Raw genomic sequence first — 25303 nt, 5'->3', positions numbered from 1 at the left:
TTTTAATTCACGGGAATCACCTTTGATGTGGAGAAGGCTCCACACTTAGACCCATAACTCAATAACTCGTGTGCATTTTGCTGTGCTCTGTTCCAAAGGACTCTGAGCTCAGTCTGCTGCACATGAGCATGACACAAAAAAAATAAACAAAGCATTCAAAGTAATTTCTTTGACCAGAAGAGGGTTTGCAATATTGCACAAGGAACGAGGAACTCTCCCAGAGCAGTATTAGCATTTGTAATGGCACAGGAATTTACAGACCCTGCAGAGATGCTTGAGAAACAACCTGAGAAAAACCCTGGTGGCTCAACATTTTGGATCATCCCAAATGTGTATTTTCAGGAAGGGACAGTTCCCATCACAATAAACTCTGTGCCCCCAAAGCCGGACTGGTGACTGGAGCCAAATCCCACAAGTGCCAGAGTCCTGGGCAAGCCGAGACACTGCAGGCCAGCACAGAGACTCCCTCAGGCACACAGAGACCGGACTGCGCCTTCCCAAGGGGAAACAATGGGAATGTTCACTGGGCTGAGCGGAGTCCGGAGGCGGAGGAGAGCTCGGCCACTCCTCACGCACACCAGCAACTGGGAATTCTCCAGCGGGGACTTTTCCTGTGACGCGGCTCCAAGAGCAAGGTCAGGGTCAGCCCCAAGCTGGGTGAAGGCTTTACAAACCTCATCCCACACAGTGGGAATCGCTTTCATGGCCCATTTCGGAGGGCTCAGCCTCACTTCCCTAACAATGGACTCCTACATTTTCTGGGCTGTACTGAACGTTAGCTGTGAAAGGGCGTTTTATCCCCTAGCATGAAAAATCCCAACTATCTGGACCACTTGATGAATTGCTAATACCACTGTGACAGTTTAATTGCAGCAGCTTCCTTGGAGCTCATTCCCATTGTGTCCTTGGCTGCTGAGCTCCCAGCCACGACGTGAGGCTGCTGCAGAGCAGGGGGTTCCCCTGGGGCTCCAGGGGGCTCCTGTGGCATTTCCCTCTGGGATGATCCCTGTCCAACACTCGCCCAGCTGTGCACACAGGTGGCCCCATGTACTGACAGGAGCGAAACAACACCAGCAGCATCTGCCTGTTGTGGGGCAAAGCAAACCAGCAGCACAGCAGAGCTCAGTGAGAGGATGGCAGTCATTAAAATCCTACAGACTTTGGGATTTCTTTGGGATTCCTCTCCAGGGCATGCACAGCACATCCACCCCGCTAGCTCTGATTACAGAGGAGATCCACATGAGTTACACACAGGCCATGGTATACCCAGAGAAAATAATTTTCAAGAACAGACTTCAAAGTCCAGAATGGACTTGAGTCAAGAACAGACTTCAAAGCTTAGAACAAGCCATTAAGATTATTACCACAGATTAAATAATTAATTTAGATTATCAGAAGAATGCCTGAAGATAACCCTATTACAGAAACAAACCCCAGTTTGTGAAAGCAGAGAGCTCAAGGAAATGTGCAGCACATCAGGGAGTAACGTGCCCATGAGTTTCTGGGAATGTACTGAATTCCTCAGTACTTGAAATCTTGGATTTAGGAGTTTATCCAACCCATCTGCTCTGGACAGGGAAGGACCCACATGCACTCTGCCCACCCCAGGAACTCCCGGGGCAGCGACCGAGTTCCACTCCCAAAGTCCAATGCCCTGGCAGGTCAAAAAGCAAAGTTTTCATGGAAATGAAAGCAAATGCTCTGTCCCCACATCATTTCCCGCCTGCAGCAAGGCTGGGAGCAGCAGATGAGAGCAAAAGGCCTGAGGTCCAGCACCCATTGAGTCACTGGTGTCACGAACTTTGCCAGAAGGCCAGAGGAAGGGACAGTACCTCGCACACCACAGGATTCCCGTGCAGCCGGGGGTCTCCTGCCCTGCTCAGCCCTGTCCTTGGGCACCTGGCGCTTGTAGATCCTGTGGGGCTGTGCTGCTCCCTCCTCCCGAGGGCTGCTGGACACGGGCTCGATGAAATAGTCCTCGTTCATGAGCTGAAACACACCTTTCTGGCAGGGAGACACAAAGCAGCACCGTGAGGCCACCTGCACCCCAGCTCTCCCTGAGGAACCTGGGACTGGGAATGATCACAGAATCACAGGATCATGGAATGGTTTGGGTGAGGAGGGACCTTAATGCCCATCCAGTGCCACCCCTGCCGTGGGCAGGGACACCTTCCACTATCCCAGTCTGCTCCAAGCCCCAGTGCCCAACCCGGCCTTGGACACTTCCAGGGATCCAGGGGCAGCCACAGCTTCTCTGGGCACCCTGTGCCAGGGCCTCACCACCCTCACAGGGGAGGATTCTTCCCAATATCCCACCTATCCCTGCCCCCCGGCAGTGGGAAGCCATGGAGGATCTGATGGAGCTGTCCTCCCTCCAAAGTGAGCGACACCAGCATGAGCACTGCATCACCAGTTATTTGGAGCCATTTCTGCAAACCCACAGGAGGTTTTAAGCCCTTTCCCCCGACTGCCACTCTTCCAGGTCACTTTTGCCTTTGGAAACACCTAGAGTGGAGTAAGGTAGTGGAGAGTTCAGGAAGCAGCGAGCAGCTTCACTACCCAGGGGCTGTGCTATCAGTAACACCTCCAGCTCCGAGCCCCTGGTTTCCAGATGTGCTCCTTGCAATCCCACACTTATGGACTAAAAGGCAGAGATTTGCTCTTTGGGAATTTGGACACAAACAAGTAAACCCAGCCCCGGAGAGTTCCCAAACCACTGGAATCCATGGGAAATTTAGTCAGCTCTCCCATGGCTGCACCAGACCTACAGATGAGACGTTGACTCTGCTGTTGCTGGGAATTTTGGTATCGGTTTTGGCAGAAGAAAGGGTTTCACCCAACTCCTGCTATTCCCTTATGGATTAAGGCTCCTTGAGGATTGGGGCTGTACTCACCAGGCCATCGCAGGTGCTGAGGGCAGCCAGACCTCCCTGCAGCGCCCGGCTCCGGACCTCCCCGATCATATGGCAGGAGTTGTAGGAGTGAGGCTGGATCTTGGCGCCGGCGATGCCCCCGAAACGCCTCTCGCTGACAAACCCTGGAGCCAGGAGGTGCCTGTTCAGGCTCAGGTTGAATTTCAGGGGTTGCCCTCTGTATTGCAGCTCATAGAACGCAGGAAGCTTGCTCCTGGAGGCAGGAGACCTCCGGTGAAGGGCCCGGTGGGACAAGTCATAGGACAGGAAGGATCCGCTCTCGTCGACCTTGATGGGATGGACGATGTCGCTGCCGGAGCGCGGCGGGGGCGGCTCTGGGAAGAGCGGGTGCAGTGGTTACCTGCAGGGTTCCTCACCTTTCCTCTCCCACCCCTTCCCCCCGCTCGATGCCGAACTCCCGTGGCGGTGGCCTCAGGCACGCAGACACCAGCTGGATCTGGTGGCCACTGGGACGGCACGGAGCAGGGACAGCAGGGACTCCGCCTGCCCCTCCTGCCCTCGGGCGGTCAGGGCTGGGGGTTGCCGTGGGACAGGGTTAAGGTCAGGGTTAGGGGGTGGGTGGGCGAGGGGGGCTCGGGCAGCTCCGGAGCTCGGCTCTGCCCCAGCTGGCCGCGGTTACCACGCACACACTCCCGCTGTTAAATTCCGACTGCCAGTAAAAGAAAACCCAAACAAACAACGAAAAAACTCCCAAAAAAACCAAATTCCCACTTTCAAACGGTGTTGGGGCGCCGTCTCTGGGGGCAAAGCACCCCCGGGCACGGAGCGCTCCGGAGCCTCCCCAGCCAGGGCTCCGCGCTGCGGCCGCGGGGAGCCGGGGCCGCCGGGTCCGACGTCCGACCGTGCCCAGCCCGGGGGGCGAGCGCGGCAGCGGCTGGGGCACCGGGCTGTCCGGTCCCGGCCCCGCCGAGCGCCCTGCGAGCATCCCCGCGCACATCCCGCTCGCATCCCCGCGGCCACCCGGCGCTCATCCCGCTCAGCCCCGCGGACATCCGCGGACACCCCGCGCTCCACGGACGTCCCGCACTCATCCTCGCGCGCCCCTCCCGCGGTCCCCGCCGTCCTGTCCCCGCGGACCTGTCCCCGCGGCGCCCCCGCCCGCGGCCAGCGCCAGCGCGGCGGCGACGGGGACGAGGGGCAGGAGCGGGCGCAGCGCGGGCAGGGCCGCCATGGCTGCGGCGGGCTGGGGGCTCCGCGCGCCGGCGGCGGGGCCGCGGACGGGGCGGGGCTATGCACGGCGGGGGCGGGGCTATGCAAATCACATGGGAGGGACTATGCACACCAGGGGCGGGGTTATGCAAATCGCATGGGCGGGGTTTGCATATCAGTGGGCGTGACTTACAGCGCGCGGTGCTGGCGTGGCCCGACTGCGCCCCCTGGCGGTCTCCTGCCGCTGTGCTTCGCCTGCCGCGCCGTGAGGATTGCGGTAGAAAAATCAAAACAATTCGGCCAATTTTCGGTCAAAAACTAAAACCGGTGCTTGGATGATGCCGTCATATCCCCCCTCTGCTCGGCCGGAGCTACCCGTCAATGCTTCTTTTTGTTTTCTCTCAGGTTAAAGCGAACCGGGAGCGTACACCTGGCATTACTCGGCGCTATTAATTAACCCCTCGGGGGCTGCTCGCGGCTCCGGCATCCCCCAGCTTTCCCGGGACGGCGGCGTCTGCCGGCGCTCCACACCTGCCGGCTTTGGGATAATGTTTAATTATACGGTAATGTAAATATGTAAATCAGGTGGGGCACACGCCCTCTGGCGGCCGGAACGAAGAATGCCCGGGGCCGGTGGGGGGGCCTGTGCCGACACCTGAGGCCGCCATCGAGCTCGTGTGGCGCCCGGCTAGCTCAGTCGGTAGAGCATGGGACTCTTAATCCCAGGGTCGTGGGTTCGAGCCCCACGTTGGGCGTGGCTCCTTTTTTTTTTTCTTCGGTTTTTATTAATTTTTTTCCCCTCTTCTGGCTCCTCACGGCTCAAGCAGCCAACATTTCGCAGCCAACCCGCCCCCGCACCCCCGAGCGGAGCGGAGCGGGGCGGGGAGCCCGCGGACTCCATGTCCCGGCATGCCCGAGCCGCGGCTGCGCGGCGGGGCCGGGCCGGGGAGCGCCGGGGCCGGGCCGGGCAGCGCCGGGGCCCCGCGGGGAGCGGCCGGAGGAGGGACCGGCCCTTATAAATGGCGCCCAAGCAGGACCCCAAACCCAAGTTCCAGGAGGGTGAGTGCGGGCAGGGCCCGGGGCTGCGGGGAGGGAGGGCCCGGGGGGTGCCGGGGCCGCGCCCGGCGCGGGGGTCTCGCCCCGGTGCTCGTGGCTCGGGGCCGTTTGGCTTTCATCGCTCCCTGCTCAGCTCTAACGAGGTGGGAAAGCTGAATTCCCGCAGTCTTTGTCCCTTCCTGTCCCTTCTCTTTCCTCCCAATAACACGCGGGCCCTTCCCACCCCGTTATTCCAAACATCCTTCATTTTCCTGCGCGGACACTCATTGGCATTAAAACTGCTGAAATCCCTCAAGTCTGTCGGGATTTTTATTTTAATGCGTTTGAAAGATGGTTATTATTTATTGTTCCCTGGAAGAGAGCCCAGTGTAGGAGGATTCATGAAGGCAGCACTGGATTCCAGCTGTGCCGGAATCCGCATCTGCAACAAAGCACCGGGGCTTAGGTGAATGAAGGTGAATTGGGCTTTTTGGGAGGCTTATTCTGCCTATATTTTGCTTTTTAGGTAATGGTTGTAGTTGAGAGTGATATAATAAGATTAATAAAAATAACAATATGGTTTAAGATGGATGCCCCGTCCCTGGACTGTCCAGGGCCTGGTTGAACAGGGCTTGGAGCAACCTGGGGTAGTGGAAGGTGTCCCCGCCCATGGCGGGGTGGAATGGGATGAGCTTTGGGATAAGGAACAGTGTGTGGATCCAGGGGACAGGCCTTGTGTGAGGGAGCATGAGCCTGCCAGGTTATCATGGAGACAAAGAACCCTTTCTGCAAATCATCCTTGTGGTTTTTTTTAAATAAATATTCCTCAGTGACTGTGGGCATCTCTCCTAGAAAACATTGCACAGCTTTGAAGCAGAGATGTGTCTTCCACCAGCACTAGTGAGCACTGTGACAATGAGAGTGATAACGTCACCTCTGATTGTCAGCCCTGTCTGTAGGGATGTTTTTAAATAAAAGTACCGACTGTCTGATGTATCAGAATGGGCACTTCTGGGAGAGCCCTTCTAAGGCTTTTTTTTTCTTGATACACAGAAGCATTTTACAGTTCTGCAGCTCATCTCCCCAAAAACATGAGGCACTGCAGCTTCCAGAAGGAAATGTGTGGACTCAGATGTCCTGTGATAAGTACACTGCAATTCCCACAGTGTAACCACACGATGAGACTTGGCTGTTGAGGAGATAAAACCAGGCTGAAGGACAATCTTATCCTGCTTAAATGCCCCAAAGTGAGGAGATTCTGCTGCTGCTGCACAGCCCCAGCCCGCAGGTCAGGTGGGAAGCAGCAGGGGGGCCTCTCTTCCTGGCTTCCCTGAACTGGGAGTGCCAGGGGCTGCTCTTCCTGCGGGAAAAGGACACGGCTGGCAGTGGCTTTCACGTGTCAGAAGCTTAAGGTGCAGAGGTAGGAGAGAGTGCCCTGGACCAATAACCCCTCAGAGGGGCAGCTTTACCTGCTCGTGTGTGAGCCCAGCCTGGTTTGGGGGCTGCAGCTGGAACTGAGGCTGGGCAGGAGTTCTCAGCCAGGTTTGCTGCGGGATCTGGGAATGTCTGTCAGCTCAGGGAGGGGCAGGAATGTGGGGGTTGGTGCCAGGTGCTGCCAAAGTCACCAGCACTGCTGTTTGTGTGCAGCTGCTCTTGCATGGAGATCGTCAGGGAGCTCTGCTCCAGGGTCGAAACAATCACAGCTCTTATCCCCTTTGGTGGGAGAGTGAATTTGCTTCTCCAGTCAGTACCTGCCTTTGAGCAGCTTCCCAGGCTGCCCCTGGACTGGCTCTGTGTGGTTCCTGATGACACAACTTATGGAAATGGCCCTCTGGAGCTCTGAGCTGTTTGTCTGCACTTCCCTTGCAGGTGAGCGAGTGCTTTGTTTCCATGGACCTCTCCTTTATGAAGCCAAGGTAGGTGTGTGTGGCTGCAGGTGGCTCTCGCTGTTCCCCAGGAAAACAAGGGAGTGTTTTAGTTTGCCTGCTGTGCCTCTAGACAGGATCAAGGACTGGAACTAAAATTAACAAAAACCTGTCTGAAATCCATTTTAAACCCTGGAGCTCTATTCCAGAACAATTTCAGGAAGCCCAGTGGCATTGTGCAGCTATGCTGGTAAGCTCCCAGAGGCTGTTGGAATATCCCAGAACACTGGGGAGCCTTTGTGCCTGCAGGATTTGGTGCCTGAGCTGCTCTGTCACCTGCACCTGGAGCTTCCTCAGGGGGAGGTGGCTGAATACAGCCCATGGTCTTCAACACCACCAGTGCCCAGGAGAAGCTGCATTGCAGTGACAAAGGAAGTGGCATTCCCAGTTCTGCTTCCCAGTTCTGGCTTTTAGACCACAAGAACCTGCACTGTGCATTTGTGCCCCTGCTGCCTCAGTGTTACTGCAGGCACAGCTCTGGGTTTAAGTGCTCCCACTCCCTCTGAAAGAGAAAGAAAGAGCTCTTATAGCTGTGTGGGTCAGAAGGCTTGCAGAAATTCCTGGGGTACCTCAGGCAGGGATTTAAATCCTTTAGGATTTAGTGTCAGTAAATGTTAACACAGGGAGGCAGGAGAAACACTTCTCTCTTCAGGAGAAAGAGTTGTTGTAATGCTTAAATAACACCCAGAGCACTGAGAGTGTTTGGGCTGCTCTAAACCATTCCCACTTTGGTGTTCCTGCTCTGCTCTCTGCCATCTCTGGAACAGGAGGATGAGGTTGTTGGGAATGTGCGCTCGGGGTTGTTGTGCCAGTGCCTGCAGAGAGGAGGGTGATTGAGGCTTCTGGTTCTGAGGAAATAACCTTGTGTCACTCAAACAGCCCAGAGCTGGACAGCAGTTGTGCTTGCCCATGCTGTGTCCCTCCTTTTTCCAGAGTGGAATGAGTGTTGCAGGTTCAGGCTGTGCCAGCTGGGTGCTGGAAGGGATTTCCCAGCTCACAAGTAGATTTTGTTTGGCTGTTTGTGTTGAGTGGGTCCTTCTGAGTTCGTGCACTGGCAGAATGAACTTGAAGTTTAATTTTACAAGGTTTTATTTGTTTATTTTAAAGGATTTAATTTTAAAAGCTGCTTTGTCAGTAGTAATGACTAATAACCTTGGCTTTCTCCCTACTCCTTTGATCTGTTTTTCTCAAGTGGTTCTCAGTCCAGCAGTTTTTGTTCCTGACCACATCCTTGGTGTCCCACACCAAGGTGGTCAGAGCAGCTCTTTGTGTTGGAGCAGTGTGAGGGCTCGTGGCAAACAGGAGCTGATTGTGCATCTCTGCAATGCAGAGTTAAAGGAGATTCACTTCAGGCCCTTCTAACCTCCAGCACGGAAAATATTTTGCCACAGAACTATATTTGAGTCATCTTTTATTTCATGCTCAGCCCCTTTATTCTTCAAAACAAGTAGAGACAAGCACAGGCTGTGTGTGGCTGTGTTCAATTCAGGCTGTCAGAGCAAGCCACTGGTGCAGCAGAGGATCCTGCAGGAGCAGGAGAACCTTAGTCCTGGGTGCAAGTCCACGTGAGCCTGGATTTAAGTTCCATATGTGGCATTTTGCAGGTGTTTCCTGAAACAGGTTCCTCTCTGGCAATAGCTCTTAGTTGAAGAGGGTACAGCACAGTGTGGTGTTGAGAAAATGTAGAGCCAAAGGTTCGCCCTCTCAAACACTTAGAGGTGGCTCTGCATGCCAAGAAAATACCAATTATAACTCCTGTGAGTAGTTTTTACTTCAAAGGAAGAAAAACTCCTTTTAAAGAGACTCAAATCTGGAGCCCCGGAGGGGCACCCTGCAGGTTTTACAGCAGCCTCATTCTGTCACTGCTCAGGGGGGCAGTGGCAGCTCAATCTCAGCACCTCCAGAACAGGACTTGAACTCCCTGGAGGAAGTGTTGAGTTGGTGGATTTAATTGGTACAGCCAAGAAGTTCAGGGGCAGGGGAAACTCTGCAAGCTGAAGCAGCAAAGCTCCCTGAGACCTCCTTGTTTTCTCTGGGACTGACTGACCTTTCTTCTCTGTTCCAGTGTGTAAAGGTTGCCATAAAGGACAAGCAAGTGAAATACTTTATCCATTACAGTGGTTGGAATAAAAAGTAAGTACTGCATGAAATGAAAGCAGGATTTCTCTTTCCTTTGCAGGGAGATGCTGTGTTTGAGTGTGAGCTGGGTGCAGCAGCACTGCCACATCTCTGCTGTTGGCAGATTGTCTGGGATTGACCAGAATGATTTTATACCTAAGCTGATGATTTATGTAACACAAAGAGAACGTTGCCAAACTGGCCATTTCCTGCAGAGCTGTCAGGAGGGAATGCTCTGGAATGTTCTGGGTGTTCAGGGTGGGTAACACTGGAACTCCTCCCTGGCAGAAGTGTCTGCCATGAAAACTTCCTTGTTATGCCTCGGTAGGAAAGGCAGCTCCTACTGAGGTGGGGCAAAACCACTCAAATACCCTTCCCTTGCCTTTTACCCCAGGTTTGGCAGGGGATTTTGGGGCACAGCTTGCTGAGGGCTGTGTTCAGGCTGGCTGGATTAGCAGCAGGTGTAGCCTGTGTTTCAGTTCCAGCCTCTCATATTAAAGTAAACTTGCAGGTACTTTTCCCTCCTGCAAAACTGGCAGGATTCCAGGTGAGAGATGGCTGAGGATTTCAGGCACCTCTGTGAGATAAATGCTGAGCCCATTAAAGGTGAGAACTTCATGAGGTTGTTATATTGATGTACTTTTTTCCCTTTTTTTGAGTTGTTTTCTACCACTCAGTTTGAATTCAGGAGAAGTGGAGGTTTTTTCCTAAGTGATTAAAAACCTCGGCTCTTCAGACCCAGAAGTCTCAGAGCACAGTTTCCTGTTTGGTTTGGTTTCATTTCAATGCTGAGAACTCTTAGTCACAGCAGCCTTGATCTCTGTGCTGTGACTAAAAGCTGAGCCTCATGTTTTAGATGTGACTTTTAATTGTATCCGCTCCCCCTCCTGCCAGAGGGACAGGGGATGTTTCAGTGTAAACACAACACTTACAGGAGCATAATCAGTTTGTGTGGCAGCTTCTCTTAATGAGGCAGCATAAATTTGGCCCTTCCTTCCCTTACTTATGCCATGAAGGGGGCCAGAAGTGGTGTCCTGATCCCGCTTTTCTTGCTTGTGCTGTTTGAGTTTTATTTTTTGCCTTCAAGCTTCCAATTAAGTACATTAAAAGTGGCGTTGCTGCAAGAGCCAGGGCAGCACAGCCTTCGTTTGGCCTTCTGCAGCTGTAATGGCCTGACTTGGAATTATTTTGCCAATATCAACATTCAGGATACCAAAAAGCTTCATCACCGTGGGACGTAAATGTGTCACCATGGGGTATAAATGTGTCACCTGTGTCACACCTCTTCTGGAAGGTCTCTTGCAGCTGGACAGGCAGGAGTGGGATAAGTGGCTCAAACAGCTGAGCAAAGCACTGCCCAAACCCCACAATCTTTGGGTACAGCTGGAGATGCTTCTCTGCAGTTTTTAGATGCTGCCCTTGTCTTTTGTCTACCCTCTGAAGTCCTGGTGCTCCTGTAGCAATATTGGTTTGGTTTGGCCACGTGATGCTCCAAGACTGGCAGCTACTGAAAAATGGCACAGAACTCTTTATAGAGCTTTACTTGATGCACTTTAGAATACCTTGGCCACTTTTAATGTGTTTTATTTGAGATAAGTTGTCAGATTGCTCAGCTGAGCCACTCTTTGTTGAAGTGGAATTCCTGCTGGTAATGGCAATTTCCCCAACACCTGTTCTCTTAAATCGTTCACTTCAGATTCTTCAAATATTCATGCCATCTTGGTTTCCTTCACAGACAGAAATCAGAGCTCTTCTCCTTACAGTAAGATCCTATTGCTGAATTTGTTAACCTATAAAATGTTGAAATAGATAAAGGAAACTTTTCAGTAATATATTATGGATACAGATATCCCATAATTATGTAAACGTAGAATATTTTTTTTCCTGTGATGCTTCCTTTGAATTTAAGACAGTGTTCTCCCTCCTACATAGCCCATCCTTCAAGTTTGGGAAACTGGAACTGACAGAGGGTTACACTTCCCTAGAGAAATCATTCCAGCTCCAGTCAGTGGGGAATGTTTGGTAACTTTGACCTTGACTTGTGCCAGTCCATGATTTGACACAAAGCAGAGTTTAGTCCTGAATTCTGTGAAGCTTTTAATTGACTGTTGTGTGTAGAAGGCAATCATGGGATGGTTTTAAGTGATGATTGATCTCTGGGTTTTTTCCAGCTGGGATGAATGGGTTCCAGAAAGCAGAGTGCTCAAATACGTGGACACCAACCTGCAGAAACAAAAAGAACTCCAGAAGGCCAACCAGTGAGTAGTGTGGAAGAAGTGCTTGTCAGTAAATACTTGTTCAGCTGAGCTTCAATCAGGTTATCTAGTTATCAGGGGAAAATAATGAGTTTCAAACCAAAATCAAAGAAGCTTCTTTTTCCACCAGAATCTTATTTCTGAATATGCTCTGTTTAAAGGGAACAATATGCAGAGGGGAAGATGAGAGGAGCTGCTCCGGGCAAGAAGACTTCTGGTCTGCAGCAGAAAAATGTTGAAGTGTAAGATTCTTTTTATTTAAAAATGAAAAACCCAAACAAGGCAAGTCACCCCCAAACCCTGCCCAAAATACCTCCCAAACTTTTGCTTGTCAGTTTTACTATTAATGGCTCTGCAGGTCATCTCCATTTCTCGTGGCACAGCCTGTGCAAAAGCTGTTTAATGGTATCAAAAAGGCCTTTGTTAAAGTATTTTATTTGAAATGCCTTTTAGATGGTACAGAGTTAATGTTGAGTTGAGATGCTGAGTAGACACACTCTGCATTTTTCTCACTTTATTCCATTTAAGTTGGTGACTTGACACTCAGAAAGCTGTGATTGCTCATTATTCTTGTATATCTCAGTAAAATCAGTTTCTCTATAGAATTTCCCAGTTCTTCCAAGCACTTTGGAATAAAATCTTTACAATGCCTTGCCCTCTCATGGTAGAGTTGTCAAAACTGCATTTAAAGAGTCTTTCTTTGGCTGGTTTTGACAAAACTAAACCAATAAATACACAATTTAAAAGGAGTTTGCATCTGAAGAGACCAGAAGCAAGCTCAGGCATCTACTAGAAAAACTTAATTTGAGCTGTGACTGTCAGATTCCCTTCACTCCATCCTTTTGGTGTTTCAGGGCAGATGGCAGATTTTATGGTAGATTTTCAGACAGTCAGTCCAGCTCTGCTCATTTATCATCTTCTATTTGGGCAGGGTTTCACTTAATGATGAACATGGCCTTACTAATGGGATGTTTTGAATTCCTAACTTCATTTGTGATTCTGGCCTTCACAAGGAAGCTGCTGAAATGCCATCCCTTCTTCAGAAGTGGATTTGGCAGCAGCCTCAGGTTTCATGTCTCATTCAGGGGCAGGTTTGTTATGAACTGTGAATCATTGCTTTGAGGAGTGCAGCTCAGGTGGGGACAGGGAACTGGGTTTTGCTCTGGATCCTGGAGCAGTTTCACTTTGGGATTAGCCAAAGCCTGGCCAAGGCTGTAGCTGGCTCCTGGTCTGGGGAAAAGGGATCCCAGTGGATATGCTGGACCCTGGTGCTGGCTGGATGCTCCCCTGTGCTCCCGTGCTCCAGGTCAGGTGAGTTCTGCCAGCCCAGCACCAACCTCCCACAGGGACCAGTCACTGCCTGTCCTCATGTGGGGTCAGACAAAACCCAGCCCAAAGCTGTGTAGGCAGCTGATAACGAGTGTCATTAAAATCTAATTAAAACAGGTCTAAATGATGACCATTCCTAATCTGGCTGCTTAAGGGGTTGTTGCACCTGAGTCTCCTGTGTGAGTGGTGGGAGGGGGGCTGATTGTGGGTGTGACTCAGTGGTGAATGTGTGTGGCTTGCACCCGAAGAGAGCAGGGCAGGAGGGACTGCAGGGGAGGTGCCACTGCTGCCACTTTGAGTCACCAGGGATGGGAGCAGGGGGGTTCTCCTCTCTGCCTGGGTGAACTCTGAGTGGTCACCTGGGCCTAAAGTTAGAGCTGGCTTCATCCTCTCACCCCACCCAGGGCTGTGTCCAAGGGAGGCCCAATGGGTTGAGCCCCTGTGTGAGGATAAACTTAAACCACCTAACCAGGCCTGACCTCACTCCTGGCTGAAGCCAGTTTTGGGGTGGGAGGGCCTTGGCTTTCTGCTGCCATCACTGCCCTGAGCTTTTATGGTGTCTCCAGCAGGACAGGTGTAAGGTAATTATGTGAAACTTCTGTTTCATGTTATTGGAAAAACTGATTCCTTGAGTTGGGAAAAGGCAGAGGGAAAGCAGCAGCCTGGCTTGGGGGACGTGAGTTAGAGCAGGTCCTGTGTGCTTCTTGCACTGATCTTGCTCTTCATCTCTGGGAGTGCCACATCCAGCACATCCCTCTGAACTACAGCTGCACTGTTTCCAACAGTTTCTTCCCTTCTTGGAGGCTGAGGGAGAGGAAATGCTCTGACTTGCCCTGGGTTGTGCTCCTCTTATATCTGCTCACAGCTAAAGGCGAGAGGGCTTCTGGAAAATGCCAAAATACACTTCCAAAATCAAACTTCTGGATTGTTCCCTTGTATATTTGAGCTCATTGCTGATAAATAAAGTACTGGTGGTGGCGAGGGGGAGAAACTGTTCACACAACTGTTCTAAAAGGGTAACACTGCCCACCTCTGTGGGCCTCAGAATTTACCTTTTGTGGCACTCCTGGAGGATCTGAGGGAAAGGTAATTTATATTCTAAAATTTATTATTCAGATAACCAAGCAATAATGTCACTAATGTAAGCACAGCTTATCCTCCAGGAATGTTCAGTAGTGATATGCTGCCAGAAATGCAAATGTTTGGCTCCTGGGCTCGTGTGAAGGCTGCCCAGGAGCTCTGGCCCTGTCTCCAACCTGCCGCGCTGTCCCCAGGTTTTTCCGGCGGGATGGAGCCCACACTGTTTGCTGCCTGGAGACCCCGGCCATCTCCACACGGTGAGTGAGGCATGGGCTGTCACACCAGGGCTGCCACCCCAGCATCCCACCCTCCCTCTTTCCTGGTTTCTGGACAGACCCTGGGAGCCCTCGGCGGTCCTGGGGTAGTTTGGCAGCAGGGCCTCGTTTGGGGTTAGTTAAAGCCCCTTTCCAGTTCCTCTGCCCTGCATCTTTTTGGCTGGGCTGGGTACAGTGGGAGGACACTCCCTGTGTCCAAATGACTCCAGACTTTTGGCACTGGATCCTTCTAGAAGGTTCCAGGGGTCTGCCTGCTTCCTGCAGCCTGGAGTTTATGGAAACCAGTAACAAAGAGTTTTCTGGAGCCGTGGGAGCAATGCTGGTGTTGGAAGGGAGAGCTCAGCACCTGCTCCTTGTATTGTATTTTAGTTTGAGTCTGTTCAGAGCAACTGTTCTGCAAACTGCAGCAACTGGCTCCAAACACTTTGAAGCAATCTGTGATCAAATAGAAATATGCTTGAAATGCAGGTTGGGTTTAAAATAATTACTCATCTTCTGATAACTGGAAGCTGTAGCAGAAAAAATGTGTAGTTAAAGCAGGTTTTATGGCTGCCTATGCAACACCTTCTGACTCTGTTAAATGTAGCTCTGCTGAATTCTGACTTCCACGAGTTTATTCTACGTTTCATGGGCCTAAAAATCAGGAAACAGTCAGAGTTAATGGGTGCTTGAAAAATAGGAGGAGTAACTAAGTGTTCTGGAGGGAAGATATGGCACTGAATAACTAATTAGGGAATAACATCTGGTTTTAAATTCTTAATGGAGTTTAAAAAAACTCTGATTCTGTTTTAATTGTTAACATTATTTTTATCTTGTGAATTAATCCTGGGAAGGACTCCCTCTTCCCTCCTGTTGACTTTGGGTTTGGAAGAAAAGCCTTTCTCTTCAATGCACCAGTCCACTATTAGTGACTTAACTTGGGCTTGCTCCCTCTGAGGGATGAGATTTATCCTGCCCACAGTTTCAGCCTCATTTCAGCTTTTCTGACTTTAAACAAACCCTTTACTCTTCCTATCTCCAGCCCTTCCTCAGAACTCTGCCTATTTCCTGGCCCTGATAAATGCAGTTCAGAGCTTGAAAACAAGAGTCACTTGAGAGAGTGCTGAATTTCCGAGCAATCAGTGTTGGACTGGTAGAGGTTTATCCACCCAATGCCCAGCTTTTGAGCAGTTGCTGCAGGCTGCTGTTGGCAGGGAGCAAACTGAGAATGAGTAGTGGTACTCCAGGTAAAACTTCCTGAAAATGGGTAGTAAATAGACAAAGTACTCCTGAATCTTCCCTCCGCTGCAGTGGTAAAACTGGAGGGTTTTTTCAGTCTTTTACTGGAAGTTAATTCAGCTGAGTGAGATTTTTCTGGGAATTCCCAGCACTCCTGTTTCCTTGTGCCATATTCTGTCTGAGATATAACAGCTACAAATCTCCTGTAGTTCTCCAAGAGCACTTGGAAAGGACAAAACATCCCAAAAATGGTGAATTCTAACCTGTTCCATGAAGAATCTTGTGGTACCACAGCTCTAAAGCCAAGTCATAGCTTGTATTTCTTCTGTGTGTCCTTAGCTAAGCACTGCCCAGGCCCCTGCAGATCTGCTCCCTGTGCTGAATGCTTGAAACATTTTCTGGCTTTCTGCTGTGGCTTCCTTAAGTGCCACTCTCTTGATATGTGCAATAATTTGTGTTCTTCTTGCAGGAAAACAAAAAAGAACAAGCAGAAAAGTAAGTGTGTCTTATTTTGCATCTGTGTGGGTCTCTCTAGTGAAGGATTTGTAGCTGAAATAAGACCTTCAATCTGCCCCAATAATTCACTGCCACCTTGTGCTGTCCCTCCTGGACTCCTGGGGCTCTCTGCTCAGGAGGGGGAAGGGTCACACTTTTGTTGTTGGCACAAAAATCTACTTGTTTCAGTCTGTCAGGATTTTGAGCTCTTGCAATTGAAAAGCAAAGTTGATCTGATGAAATAATTTCCTAAGTCAAACTTAGGTTTTCTTTTTGAGATAGTGATGTGACACAGCTGCAAAGCTGAGCTGCTGGGTCCAAAAATTCTCCCCCAAAAATATGACAGACTGGTTTGGTTCTAGTGCAGAGACCTCCCTCAGATAAGTGTCAGTGCAGCAATTTAAACTGGCACAAATGGGGGACTCCAAGAACACAAGTAATATTTGAAACAACAAAAAACCCAACAGGTGCAAAGGTGATCTGAAAAAAATCTGAGCTTTACTCTGAAATTCTTCTCCTAAATCTTCTCTGCTGTTTTTTCCTGCTACTGTCTGTGCTGTGCACAGCTCCAGGCATTGGAGAGGGGAGCAGCACCAGTGAGACTCCCCAGCCTCCCAGGAAGAAGAGGGCTCGGGTGGATCCAACAGTTGAAAGTGTGAGTGTTTTCCATTCCCTCCCAGGGATTTTGGGTGCAAAACAGAAGGGTGCTCTGCTCCCAATTAGTATCTGTGAGTAATTAGTCTGGCTTGGCTTTTCTCAGGAAGAAACGTTTATGAACAGAGTTGAAGTGAAGGTGAAGATCCCGGAAGAGCTGAAGCCGTGGCTGGTGGATGACTGGGACTTGATCACCAGGCAGAAACAGGTACCTGTGGAAATGCTGCCCAGCTCTGGGGCACAGCTGTGTGTGTTGCTGTGGAGCTGTCACTCTGGGCCTGGCTTTACTGGAACCTCTCATTTACCAGTTCATCAGCAGGTTGCTGTTGAGCAGCACAAGTGTTAAGTGGACACATGGATATAGTCAGAGAATCCTGGAATGGTTTGGGTGGGAAGGGACCTTAAATCTCATCCAGTTCCAGGCCCTGCCGTGGGCAGGGACCCCTTCCACTATCCCAGGTTGCCCAGCTTGGTTGGGGATTTTAATGCCCAACTAAAACTGTTGGTGGAGTTCCTTTCATAACCTGTACCAGCTTAACCTGCTGATTTCATCCTAGAAGTGTCCTGATGAGAAAGGGTTTCAGTTCAGCTTCCAGGTATAAATGTCTGCAAAAATGAGACAAACTTGTATTTGTTCTGTTTTGCTTTTGTAGCTCTTCTACCTCCCTGCCAAGAAGAATGTGGACTCCATTTTAGAGGATTATGCAAACTACAAAAAATCCCGAGGAAATACCGATAACAAGTGAGTAGTGGTCACTGCCAGCCTTAAACACTTCCTTGGCTGCTGTTGTTGGACTTGGATTCCATGGAAAATGGAATAAGGTTGTGAAACCCAGCCCAGCCCCAGGTCCAGTGCCCTGTTCCAAGCCCAAGGTGATGGAGGTGTTCAGAAACCCTGAGAGAGTAATTCCAGACTGCAGTTCTGCTTTCTGGATATGATTTCTGCTTCCCCACTTGCCCTAAGCCTTTTTCTGAAGGAAGCTGATAGAAACTTCCCAGAAAAGCTGTGTGGGGAGAGCTCAGTGCCCCTGGGCTCCCTCACAAGCCCAGGGCTGGGGGCCAGGGAGGTGCACGAGAACTTGTACATACTCAGATGGGCAAAGCTAATTATTGTTTGTAATTACCCCACCAATCAGCCCTGAGCAAAACAAGGTGTGTTTACTCTGCAGGAAACTTTCCTGTTTGAAAGGGAGAACAGAAGGGGGAAGTAATTTTCTTCCATTCAAGAGGAAGCAGATTATTGACTTGTCAGGGTGTTTTAACCTCCTCTGATGTAATTGTCCTGATGCCAGGTCTAAATTTGTTGGCAGGGTGGGGTGAGGGTTGTGCTCCTCAGTGTCACTGCCAGTTCCTGCACAGGCAGGGTGAGGTTGGAGGCCTGCAGGAATCTGGCAGGAGAGGCCTGGGAGGAAGGGAGCAGGTGCCTGAAATGTGGGGGGGCTGTCCCTCTGTTGAGTGCAATTAATTCAGTATTGTCCTTTGAACCTGGTGTGAGCTGGAATGAGCTTTGGGTGACAAGAGAAAAGCTGCTGAATGTCCCCAGTGCTGCCTGTGGCTTCGGAAGGGCTGCTCCCAGAGTGCACCTCTTGGACAGGATGACTGAAAACTGCTGCTCTTGGTTTGCCTAAATCCTGGCTCAGGTCAGAACTGCCCATTTTCCAGAGAGGTCTGGAATTGTACTCTTCCCTGTGGCTGTAGATTTTAAGGTCTCCAGACAAATTTCCTTGCAAGATCTGAATACCTGTGAAAGACCCTCCTGATTTTGGTGGTCTCCCCAAGCCAAGCCTGGAGCAGTCCTTGGTTTGGTGCTTGGAGCAGGCCTTGCAGAGCTCTCTGTCCCCAGGGAATATGCTGTCAACGAGGTGGTGGCTGGCATTAAGGAGTATTTCAATGTCATGCTGGGCACTCAGCTGCTGTACAAGTTCGAGAGGCCCCAGTACGCCGAGATCCTGGCGGATCACCCGGATGCTCCGATGTCCCAGGTCTACGGTGCCCCACACCTCCTGAGGCTCTTTGGTGAGTGCCAGCTGGGGGGCTGAGGAAGAGCAGTGGGAAGTGTTCAAGTGCTTCTTTCCCTCTCTCCAGTCTGTGACAGGCAGCTCTGAAGTGTGGGTTCATTCTCTCCTTATCCATGTATCCAAAAGGCTCAGAGCCACTGGGAGGCTTGGGATGGAAATGGATTTTTAAGTCTGGTTGGTTTAGGTGAGCTTGTATATATTGGGATAGATTCCTGGGCTGCTTTTTTGTGCTACTGTAAAGTTGTGGAGTTCAACAACAACTCAAAGCAGTGTTTGTGACAAGTGTCCTTCCTTTGGAGCAGTGCGGATCGGAGCCATGCTGGCCTACACGCCCCTGGATGAGAAGAGTCTGGCTTTGCTCTTAAACTACTTGCATGACTTCTTAAAGTGAGTACTTGGGAGGCCTTCCAGCAAGGAGAAAGGTCAGGGAGCTCAGGCTGCTGTGAGGCTGCTCCTTTTCAGTGAATTGTTGTAGAATTGGGGCCTGTGTGTGGGATCTTCCCCACGGCTGCCATGAAGCCTCTCAGACTCCACTTCTCTGGTTCTGTTAATCTGCACTTCTACCCCGTCCCGTCTGCTCCTTGTTGCAAAATAAATGCTTCAACATTTATTTATAGCTGCTAAAAAAAGCAGATGATAATTCCAGCAAGCTATTAAATTACACAATAGTTACTCAACAACAATTGAGCAAATGTTTAAAAACTGATGAACTTTAGGAATGTTATTTCTGGGACAGACTGTCACTGGGGCTTTAGTGTGCTATGGTACCCTGTAGCCATGGGATGTTAAGGAGGAAAACATCCTGATAATAGTAAAACACTTTAATGTGAAATGAGGTGAGCTTTAAGGCCCCTTCCAACCCAAACCATTCCAGGATTCTATGATTAGGAGCTATTGGAAGCTGAAAGAAAACCCTCACTAAATTGAGGATGTCCTTGCAGCAGAGCTTGACAGGAATCAGCCTGGTAGTCAGGGAAAACCTGCTCTGGGGAATAGCCATGGTCTTCTGGGGCAGTCTGAGGTAAATGCAGGTGCTGAAGAATTCTGGCTGTGAGGTATAAATGTGAACCCAGTGACCAGAAATCCTGAACCCATTCCATGAGAATTAATGGCACATAACTCTTACCTTTGTGCAGACAGAGCTTCCTGGTGTCCTGTTCCCTGCCCCTGCTCCTTTGAGTAGAGCAGTAGCAAATCGATTCTTGGTACAGCAGCTGCCTGAACCTCAAATATCAATGGCTTCATCCTGTTAATCCCGAGCTGCCTGAGCTCACCTGGAGCTAGAGGTGCTTGGCAGCTTGTTTGGAATGGCTTTTTGGCTGAGCTGTCAGATCTGCAAGTGCTTGGCAGAGCTGATGTGAGCAGCTACGTGTGGGACTGGTGCTTCTCAAACCCTGTTGTGTGTCTGGGCAAACACCTCCTGATTCACAAAGCCACTGAACAACAGAGAATTTGGGCAAGAAGTAATGTAACATTTTTGTTATTTTTGTAGGTACTTAGCAAAGAATTCCTCTGCGTTGTTCAGTGCCAGTGACTATGAGGTGGCTCCTCCGGAGTACCACCGGAAAGCGGTGTAATCCCACTTTTCCATGGAGCAAGGGTTGGATCCTGCACCACTGTCCACTTCTGCATCCCGTCCTTCACCTCCCCATCACACAGCTCCTGTAAACATAAAGTGAATAAAGTTGTGTGTGTGAAATGGAACTGCCACGTAAGTTCAGAAGATTTCTTGTTCTCCAATGGATTTTCTTGTCCTGAAGTGGAAGCTCGGAGCTCCCAGGAGCTCTGTGGTGTTTCTGGCTTGATGTTTGCATCGCTGGGATGTAGAGGAATGTGTTCTGGTGTGTCATTGTCTGAACTCAGTGCTCGTAGGGCTGCTCTCCCCAGAGGCTTGGCCTCACTTACCCGCTTTATTCCATAGTAATGACAGACCCACGAGGGCTGTGTCACCTGTGTTGGTGCTATTGACTGTCTCACTCACCCCAGTGACTTTTTGGTGTTGGAAGTTCGATGTTTGGTTCATAAATGTCTGCTTTTCTTGGGGTAGTTGAAGGACTGTGACTTTTTTTATATTCTAACAATAGGAAAATGCATTCTCATCTCGTAGTGTTTGCAAGTGTTGGTCTATCGCAGAGCTGTTTTACAGATCTGCAAATAAACTTTTTTAATTTCAAATGTGGTTTCTGATGTTTGTGTTTGCATCAGTCACTGCTGTGTGAGTGTCCTGGCCAGGCTGATCCAAGGGAATGAGGGGTTTGGATCTCAAAGCCGTTGCAGGACTTGGCTGGGCTCTGAGTAGCTGCTCTTTCCAGGCAAAGTACCAGGTTTTAATCACAGATGTTACTGCAGGAAGCCACAGTGTCCAGGGATCTGGGACCTGTCCTGCCCCAGGACTGGTCTGGTGCAGCTGGGGTGGGACTGAGCCTTTCCTGCGGGGGCTGAGGGGCAGGAGAGTCCCACATGTGTCCCGAAAATGGGCTGTGCACTCCCAGCACCTGCTGGGGGTGAGGATGGGCTGGGCTGCTCGGGGCTGAGGGAAGGTGTGAGCACATTCCCTGGACAGGAATCCAGCAGGGTCCTGTCCCACCCTGCCCTGGTGCCCTCCTGTCCTGTGTCCTAGCACAACGCCTAGTGGTGCTAGGGCTGGGATGGTCTGGTTAGATAAGGAGCTGTTTGAAAGAGCAGCAGGATCTGCTGTTACACGGAAAAAGAACAATATTGAGCAATAGGGTGAGGGGAAGTTGCCATGGAAACTGAGGCAGGGCTGGGAGCAGCTGTGGCACTTCCAAGGCAGGTTCCTACTCGGAATTCTGTTCAGGGCAGGCAGGGAGTAGGGAAGGGACACTGTGGGTTCCCTGCCCAGCTCTGGGCTGGGCTGGAGCCGTGTGGGAAGAAGGTGGGTGCTCCTCTGGTTCCTGGTGCTGTTCCAATCACTGTCTGCTCACCTCAGCATTGTTAATTAGCTACTGCTCGTTATTTATCCTGGCCATTACCCGGAGCCAGGATCATGTTCCAATCTGAACAATGGATTTATCCTTTGCCAGCTGCCCCAAGAGTGGAAATGGCCTTTTGTTGTCAGTGCTCGTGTTCACAGAACAGTGTTCATACCAAGGCCCGTTCGGATTTTCTGGTGATTCTGTTTCATGTGGGAAGGTCCCTGGGGTCCTGCTGAAAAACCTAGGTTCCCAGGGGGAGAGGACACCTGGTACCGTGTTGCCCCTCTGAGCTGGGAGCCTCTGCTCCTTCCAGCTCCTCCTGGGAAGGGTGAACTCTTCCGGGCTGGCCGGAGGAATCATCGGCTTCCAGGCAGTGATTTCACAGAACTGTTTAAGTTGGAAAAGATCTCTCAGATCATGGATTCCATGCCAAGCCCGGAGTAAGTGCCCTGCTGGAGGTCAGGCTGGGTCTCACAAGGTGAAGAGTTACAACATGTGCCTTGTACCCACACAAAAGCTCCTGCTCCCAGTGCTCTGGGATGTGCATGTTCTTTTCCAAGGCACAGCAGCCTCAACCACTGCTCTAAGGTTGGATCACTGGTAGGGACTCATCTTTAGCCCAGTTTTTTGAGCTAGATCTGGGATAGAGGGATGGGAGCTGTGCCAGCTTCCTTGCGTTTAGTTTGTAGATCCCTGGAGAGCTGGAAGATGAGCTAAGAGCCTGTGCGTACCCTCAGACCCCAGAGAGGCTGGGTGTGCTCATCATTGTGGTTCCTCAGACAGGGCTGTACCCACTGGAAAGCTGAGGAGTTTGTAGAGCAGAAAATTACATCTTTGCAAGGATGGACTACTGGGGCCCAAGCCCAGTGCCCAGGAAGGGAGGCTCTTGGAAGTGGAGTCCCTGGCACAGCACGGTGTGACAGAGCCTGGAGGAGCTCAGCTGGCTGAGTTCCCTCCTGGAAAAGGTGCTTTTACACATGGAAAATGACTGTATGAGGAGGTCGTGGGGAGCAGCGATGATGAACTGTCCCTGTTGGGGTGAGCCCGGTGGGAGGGTGGGGCCGTGCCATTCTTGGTGTTCCAGCTGTGCCATTCCCGATGTTTTGGCTGTGCCATTCCCGGTGTTCCGTCTGTGCTGTTCCCAGTGTTTTGGCCATGCACCCTTCCCCACACACTGTGTCGCCTTCTTCCTTCCTTTGCTCCACTGTGAGGGTGGTTTCCTGTGCCACGGGGTGTGGAGGGCTGGGTCCATCCTCGCCCTGTTTTCCTGCTGCCCTTTCGAGCCTACCCAGCACAGCAGTGCCTGTGCCAGATGTGATCCCGACGTTCCTCCATCCCCAGGGCCGGTCCCTGCCCTGAGCCCGGCTGCCTCGGCTCCGCTGGACAGCCGGGAGAGGAGAGGAGTGAGCAGAGCGATCCCTGTGGCACTGCCCGAGCTCAGCCATGGCATCCACACAGGTGAGTGCCCCCCATAACCACGTTGCTGGCATCCTCCTGGCTGTGTCCTGCATGTGCTGTGTCCGTGTGCTTCGGGATGTGCCCGGGGGCTGTGCCCTGCCCGGGGTCTGTGCTGGGGGTGCACACATCACACAGGGGCACTGCGTGTGACCGTGGGGCTGGGTCAGAGTGAGGGGCCTGACACGGCCGAGGGAAGGAGCTGGGGCTGTCTGAGCTGCTGGGGGGTTCTGGAGCTCCCTGTAAGAGATAAGGAGCTTATTCCAGGGAATAAGGAGCTAACGGGTCCCAAAGCCCATTAAGGCTTTGTGGGGCTCCCTGTTACCTGTGATAGGCACGTGTGCACCAGGCTTTCCACGGGCTCTAATGCCACACCAGGATTATGCCAAGGCCTTGCCACACTCATTCCTGTCAATTATTAACTGGAATTAATGAGTTGAAGGGTCGACAGATGGAGGGGGCATCGCAGGGGATGCGCCCCTGGCCCATCACCCCAAGGACCTGCTGGTGCCTCTGGAGGAAAGGTGGCACCAGAGAATCCAGCCCCACTGTGGGTTCTGCTGCCTGTGTGGCCTTCCTGGGTGTCAGGGAGCTGTAATCGGCTTCTCTGGGAGTAAAGCAGCTTTCTGCAGCTGCCCTGGGCCATGAGCAGGGGGTGCCAGGGACTGCCAGGAGCCAAGTGTCCCCTCAAGGACCCTGCTGCTGCTGCTGGGTGGCACCATTAGGTTTCCATTCCCAGGGTATTCCCATGGCTTCACATCACCCACCAGCTGCTGCAGGGTCTGGAAGGCCTTGGCCAGGCAGCACCCACTGGCAACATGAATGGGTGGAGGGTGGGAGTCCCACGGGATCCAGTCCCTGTCCTTGGCAAGAGCAGGGGGAGCAGCCAGGGCAGCAGGGCCAGGGAGCAGCTCTGGCTCAGCTGCTGCTGTCACCTGTAATTGGCACTGAGAGGTTGCTCAATGCAGCAGTGAAGGCTGCTGGCTAATTAGTTTATTCTCTAAAGCAGCCTTTCAGGAGAAGCTTGGTGATCTGGGAAAGGCCAGGGCTGGACAGGGGTGTCGTTACCTCATTAGGCCAGCTAATGGAGCTGGCAAGCATAAATCTGTGCATGCTCCCTCCTTCCCATCTCCCAGAGATCAAAGCTGGGTGACAGCACGGTGGCACAGGCAGGACGTGGTGGCCAGGCCAGCCCTCCTTCCCCCACTGCTGTCCTGGGCAGCAGAGGTTCCTCAGGTGCCCACACTGAGGCCCTGCATCCCCCTGCACTGCAGTGTTCCTGCTGCCAGTGCTTTAGGAGCAGCCTTGTGAGCAATCCCGTGAATTCTCAGGGCTCCTTGGGATTCAGTGAAGTGGGAGAGAAGTTGTGAGAGACTGTGGTGTGCTTGAACAATTTGGTGCTGCACTATTTTTAGTTCTTTGTTGGTTTTTGTCTCATTTTGTTTCTTTTCTCTGCCCCACTCCTTCCCTCCCTCATGGCCCCAGGGGCTGCAATGAAGCGTTGCCTCAGGGAGCAGGGGGCACCAACATTTTAGAAAGTTTTGGGATGTTTTGGCTTTGCTTTTGAAATTTGGAGAATGGTGTGTGACAAAAGAATGTTCTACCCCAAAATTCTTCCTTCTCAAAACATGGCATGTTGTTGCATTCGTTACTGCTGGCCGTTGCCACTGTCACTGTCGAGCTCACGGCTCTCGGGCTGCACCATGACCAGATTCCTGCTCCTCGGGAGCACTAAACTGGGATGAAATGTGTCCCTATTCCCACTTGCTCGTCCCTGGCTGTTTTCCTGGGGTGTTGGCCCCACTGCGGCAGAGCAGATGTCGGTCCGTGGGTCTCCGGTGTGGTACGGGCACACCTGAACCTGGGAAACCTTCCCGGGAGACTGGGCCGAGCACCTGCCCACACCCCGAGGAAAGAGGGAAGTGGCTTTTCCAGGAGCCATCCGGGTGTGTGCTGGCTCGGGACAACCTCCCTGCGGAGCTGCGGGTGCGCTATCAGCCGGACACTCCCGCTGCCACAATCACTGCTTATATTTCTGTAGTGGGTGGGGAGTGGAAACCCGGCGTCCCCTTCCCGTATCAACAAGAGGGATTCGTTATCCAGGGCCCCAGTGCTCGGAATCGTACTAATGGAGCTCCCACCCCTCTCCATCTCTTCTGATCTCTATCGAGCTCTCCATGGAAATGGGATCAGCATCATCCCCGCGAGTCCCACAGCCATGCTGGTGTTAGCAGGGCGATGGATGCCGGGGCTCCGAGCTGGCACCCAAGCAGCTGTGCCCTCCCCGGACCGAGAGGATGCCCCGATCCTGTCCCCTCCCCGGACTCAGAGGGTGCTCCATGCTTAAGGGACGGGTTGGCCCTTCCCGTCCCAGGACCTGCGGCTCCTGTACAGCAGCAGGGCAGGTTCCTGGCGCTCTCGCTGCCCA

At 51.7% G+C, this 25303-nt stretch overlaps 2 protein-coding genes across 2 annotated transcripts in view; one reads left to right on the top strand and one right to left on the bottom strand.

The window, feature by feature from the left end:
• ADAMTS7 (ADAM metallopeptidase with thrombospondin type 1 motif 7) overlaps window positions 1-4104 on the bottom strand; it is a gene marked incomplete at both ends in the record, with an annotated part of 32665 nt that extends 28561 nt beyond the window's left edge. Inside the window, 3 exons of the mRNA XM_082290626.1 lie at window positions 1833-2004; window positions 2895-3247; window positions 4011-4104. Of these exons, the coding sequence (XP_082146752.1) occupies window positions 1833-2004; window positions 2895-3247; window positions 4011-4104 (619 nt within the window). The remainder of the gene's footprint in view (window positions 1-1832; window positions 2005-2894; window positions 3248-4010) is intronic.
• A 917-nt stretch (window positions 4105-5021) lies between these two features.
• MORF4L1 (mortality factor 4 like 1) lies at window positions 5022-20659 on the top strand. The gene is made up of 13 exons (XM_082290949.1): window positions 5022-5141; window positions 6987-7033; window positions 9108-9175; window positions 11332-11418; window positions 11577-11657; window positions 14019-14081; window positions 15787-15812; window positions 16379-16467; window positions 16573-16674; window positions 17120-17208; window positions 18310-18482; window positions 18787-18871; window positions 19977-20659. Exons 1-13 carry the CDS (start codon window positions 5102-5104, stop codon window positions 20059-20061), a joined length of 1035 nt encoding a protein of 344 aa, XP_082147075.1. The 5' UTR covers window positions 5022-5101; the 3' UTR covers window positions 20062-20659.
• The last annotated feature ends 4644 nt before the right edge of the window (window positions 20660-25303 follow it).

The sequence above is a fragment of the Coloeus monedula genome (genome assembly GCF_965178545.1).
Source record: "Coloeus monedula genome assembly, chromosome: 14".
Lineage (NCBI taxonomy): Eukaryota > Metazoa > Chordata > Aves > Passeriformes > Corvidae > Coloeus > Coloeus monedula.
The sequence above is the reverse complement of the archived record's forward strand: the minus strand, read 5'-3'. Positions and strand labels throughout refer to the sequence as shown.

Bases quoted from the DNA above. Each gene is read 5' to 3' on its own strand.
- MORF4L1 (XM_082290949.1), top strand. From the start codon at position 5,102: ATGGCGCCCAAGCAGGACCCCAAACCCAAGTTCCAGGAGG. The intron at 16,675-17,119 runs GTACCTGTGGAA...TTGCTTTTGTAG, and splicing joins TGATCACCAGGCAGAAACAG to CTCTTCTACCTCCCTGCCAA. The intron at 18,483-18,786 runs GTGAGTGCCAGC...CCTTTGGAGCAG, and splicing joins ACACCTCCTGAGGCTCTTTG to TGCGGATCGGAGCCATGCTG.